This window comes from Pinus tabuliformis, chromosome 4_1, assembly GCF_031772625.1.
Source record: "Pinus tabuliformis cultivar Carrire ecotype Pingquan chromosome 4_1, CPIR1, whole genome shotgun sequence".
NCBI classification, from domain to species: Eukaryota; Viridiplantae; Streptophyta; class Pinopsida; order Pinales; family Pinaceae; genus Pinus; species Pinus tabuliformis.
Window position 1 is genome coordinate 45,151,040 of NC_142303.1, and position 4,150 is coordinate 45,155,189.

General features: G+C 40.0%; 1 protein-coding gene across 1 annotated transcript; it reads left to right on the forward strand.

Moving 5' to 3' along the window:
* The first annotated feature begins 565 nt into the window (after nucleotides 1-565).
* LOC149174099 (uncharacterized) lies at nucleotides 566-3,778 on the forward strand. The gene is made up of 3 exons (XM_089420740.1): nucleotides 566-1,118; nucleotides 1,701-1,885; nucleotides 2,111-3,778. Exons 1-3 carry the CDS (start codon nucleotides 566-568, stop codon nucleotides 3,776-3,778), a joined length of 2,406 nt encoding a protein of 801 aa, XP_089276866.1.
* Nucleotides 3,779-4,150: the final 372 nt, after the last annotated feature.

A 4,150-nucleotide genomic window follows, 5' to 3' on the forward strand; every position in this document is an offset into this window, starting at 1 on the left:
GGGAGAAAGTCAGGGGAATACAACAGAGCAAACACAGATGGGAACAGACTCTCAAAAGGATAATGGGAACGAAGAAGAAAGAATTATGAAGAAATTGCTTCAGGAATGGAAAAATTTAGATGAGAGATTTATCCCGGAAAAACAGAAACAATTATACAAAGAAACATTCCAGAAATATAAGGAGAAGAAAGGTAGCACCTCAGAGATTCAAATGGATCAAGCAGGGACGCAAGGGAACCAGAGCCTGGGAATGGACGGTACTGGCAAGGGGGGCAGAAAGAGAGGAAGACGAACATTAAATGAAACCATACAAGCAGTTGGAGAAATATTGGTAAATTCAGGAAGGGTTATACCTCTATCAGAGGTATTTCAACAACCACCAAAGAAGTTATAAATGATAGTCACGAGCTGGAATATCAGAGGGCTAAATAGTAAGGGTAAGCAGAGGTACTTAAAGGAAAGACTGAAGAAAGATAAACCGAGCATAATGATAATCCAGGAAACGAAAATTAGGCATCAACAGATGGTAGAAATTATGAAAAGAAATAAACTACAATATGAGGTAATGGCTCAAGATGCGGATGGAACAGCAGGGGGTCTGGCAATCCTCTGGAACCCTGAGGAGGTATTATTTGAAAATTGGATCAGCTTCCCCAGAATCCTCACAGGCCTGTTCAGATTGATAGGATCAGAGGAGCGAATACTCATTTCAGGAGTCTATGGACCGCATATCCCAAGAGAACGGAAGAACTTTCTCAAGGATATGCAAGCTATTAGAATAATTCTCCCTAGAACACTGTGGATAGTAGGAGGAGATTTTAATATGATTAGAACGATAGAAGAAAAGAAAGGTGGCTTAAGGAGACTGGATCAAAACATGGAGGAGTTTAATGAGATGATCACAGAACAGAGGCTGGTGGATATACCTACAACTAATGGCGTACACACATGGAACAATAGGAGGGGAGGAAGAAATCAAATTGCTTCTAGATTAGACAGGTTCCTTCTATCTGAACAAATTTTGAACCGGGATGTGTTTATAGAAGCTAAAATTCTGCCGGCTTTAGGCTCGGACCACTGGCCGATCAGATTGGAAATCGATATCAAGAAGAACACTGGTAAGAAACCATTCAGATTCGAGGCATTTTGGCTTAGAAACCCTCAATTCTTACACAAAATAGAAGAATGGTGGACCCAGAGTAAAGTGAAAGGGAACGGGAAGATGCATACTATCCATCTGAAACTCAAAGAACTCAAAGGGAAAATAAAAAAATGGAACAAGGAAGAGTTTGGGAAAATCATGGAGGAAAAACAAAAATTAGAGAAAGAAATGGAGGAAATACAGCAAAAAATAATTCTAGAAGGGAGGGATGAGGAAAGAAGCAAAGAGGAAGGAAGAATAATAGGCCAACTTGAAGAAAGAAGGAAACAGGAAGAGATTCTGTGGAGACAAAAATCTAGGATAAACTGGTTACACGAAGGAGAAAGAAACACTAAGTTTTTCCATCAAGCCATGATCCAGCACAGACAAAGGAACAGGATCTTCTCCATTAAAAATGCAGAGGGGGAAAGGATAGTAGAACAAGAAACAAGAGATAAAATATTGGTGGAACACCACAAAGAGATACTCACAGAACCACAAAAAGATCGGGGATTAGCCATAGAATGCATCTGTAAGGAAATCCCTAAAATAATAACAGATGAGCAGAATAAGGCTTTGATGAGGGCAGTTACTTTAGAAGAGGTGGAAGAAATTGTGATGGATATGAGTAAGAACAAAGCTCCAGGACTTGATGGATATACCGTGGAGTTTTATCAAGCAGGGTGGCACTTTCTTGGCAAAGAAGTCTTGGAGGTAGTAGAGGAATCACGAATGAAGCAAAAGGTATGGCCAGGTATCAATTCGACCTTTATTACCCTGATCCCTAAGAGTGATAATTCAGAAAATGCTCAAGGTTTTCGCCCAATAGCCCTATGCAATGTCATATATAAAATCTTAGCCACTCTGATAGCAAAAAGATTAAAGCCTCTACTTCCGAATATAATTTCACCAGAGAAAACTGGATTTGTGGAGGGGTGACAAATTCTTGATGGGTTAGTAGTATCACAGGAAATGATACACTCACTAAAACAGAAAAAGCAGAAAGGAATGATGATGAAGCTGGACTTGTCAAAAGCCTATGATCATTTAAGCTGGAAATACCTCAGAGCGGTTCTTGGAGCCTATGGTTTTAGCAGCAGGTGGATAGAGTGGGTATACAGCATGATATCGACCCCGAACTTCTCAATATTATTAAATGGGGTTCCTACGGAAACCTTTAGAGCTACTAGAGGAATTAGGCAAGGGGATCCTATTTCTCCATACCTATTCATAATGGCAGCAGAAGGTCTCGGAAGATACTTCAAAAAAGAGTTGAGGGAAAAGAAAATCAATGGCTTAAAGCTCTGGGGAAACAATTTGCCTATCACTCACCAGCAGTTTGTTGACGATATTATGCTATTCTGTGAGGTCTCAGTAAAAGAGGTGAGGAACATTAAAAGAATACTGGAGCTGTTTATGGAAGCATCGGGTATGGAGATTAACAAAGAAAAATCATGCACCTTCATATTCAATACTCCAGAATCAATCAAGGCTCATCTAACCAGAACTTTAGGATTCAGGCAGGGGGAACTTCCTACAAAGTACCTGGGGAATCAACTAGATACAAATCCCACACGAATGAAAAATTGGCAGAATACTTTAGAAAAAATAAAGAACAAATTGGCAAGCTGCTCATTCAAATCTCTGAACATTGCTAGCGGAATTGTCCTACTGAAATATGTCCTTCAAGCGATACCTATTTACTCCTTATCCATTATGGCAGCCCCCAAAGGGGTTTGCACAAAAATGAAAGAAATATTTGGAAAATTTATTTGGGGAGGTCCAAGTCAACAAAGGAAATGGGCTCTGGTCTCGTGGGAAAATATAATGAAAAGAAAAGAGGAAGGGGGTCTAGGCCTGAGAGACCCAGAGACGTTAAATAAGGTGCTTGGAGCAAAACTATGGTGGCGGTGGATGCAAGGGGGAAATGATCTATGGAAGAGAATCTGGACTCAGAAATATAATATGCCTGCAACAACGGCGGAAAGACTGAGAGTTGAAGAAATCCCAAAAGGATCTTCAATCTGGGAATTGGCAAGTCAGAATAGGCATATAGTAAATAATCATGCTTTCTGGGAAATACGCGAAGGAAGCAGTGCTAGATTCTGGGAGGAGAGGTGGCAGCAAAGAGATAAATTGATCGAGATACAAACTCTGCAAGAAGTACAACAAAAAGCGATCAGGGCAGGACGGGAATATGTGAGAGATTATTGGAAAGAAGGAGAAACCAATGAAATATGGAGAGTATGGAGAAAGCCAGAAGAATGGGACGAAGACACAAATCAAGAGCTGGGGAAAATATATACCAAAGAGTTAGAATCGAGGAAGATAAAAGCGAGATCAGGGGTGGATATTCTCAGATGGGGAAAAGCAATGAAAGGAACCTTTACAGTAAAAGAAGCCTACTATTTGACAAGGTATCAAGAAAGTGAGGAAGAAACTACAGATTGGAGAATTATTTGGGACAGCAAGTGGTGGCCGAAGATAACAATATTCACATGGTTAGTGAGCAAAGAACGAATCCTAACATGGGACAAAATCCAGAAAAGGGGTTTCTATGGACCATCGAGATGCAGTCTCTGTAACAAAGGAATTGAAACCCAGGAGCATATATTGAATAATTGTCCACTCGCCTAAAATCTATGGGAGGAGATTAGAACTCTATTTGGCAAGTCAAATAGAGACCCCAATAACATTAAAAACACCATATTGCAATGGGGCAAAGGACAATTCTCCTGCAAGGTGGTGAGGAGAATTTGGAAATTGTCAGTAGGTTTTGTGATATGGTCTTTGTGGAAGGAACGTAATAGAAGGATCTTTCGGGATAAAAGCAACCAACCTGCAAGAATTTGGGAGGAAATTTGTAAATCTATAAAAGAAACTATTTTGACTGAGGCCTGGGATGAGGAGGATTGGAAAACAAACTAGGAGGAAAGGACAATAGTATCTAAATTAAATTTGGGATATGACATGATCTATCCCAGAAAAGAGAATCGGCAGAGAACTCAA

Coding starts and splice junctions, on each gene's coding strand:
- LOC149174099 (XM_089420740.1), top strand. CDS start 566: ATGGCTCAAGATGCGGATGGAACAGCAGGGGGTCTGGCAATCCTCTGG. Junction 1,119..1,700: donor CGATATCAAGAAGAACACTG/GTAAGAAACCAT, acceptor AAATAATAACAG/ATGAGCAGAATAAGGCTTTG. Junction 1,886..2,110: donor AATCACGAATGAAGCAAAAG/GTATGGCCAGGT, acceptor GTAGTATCACAG/GAAATGATACACTCACTAAA.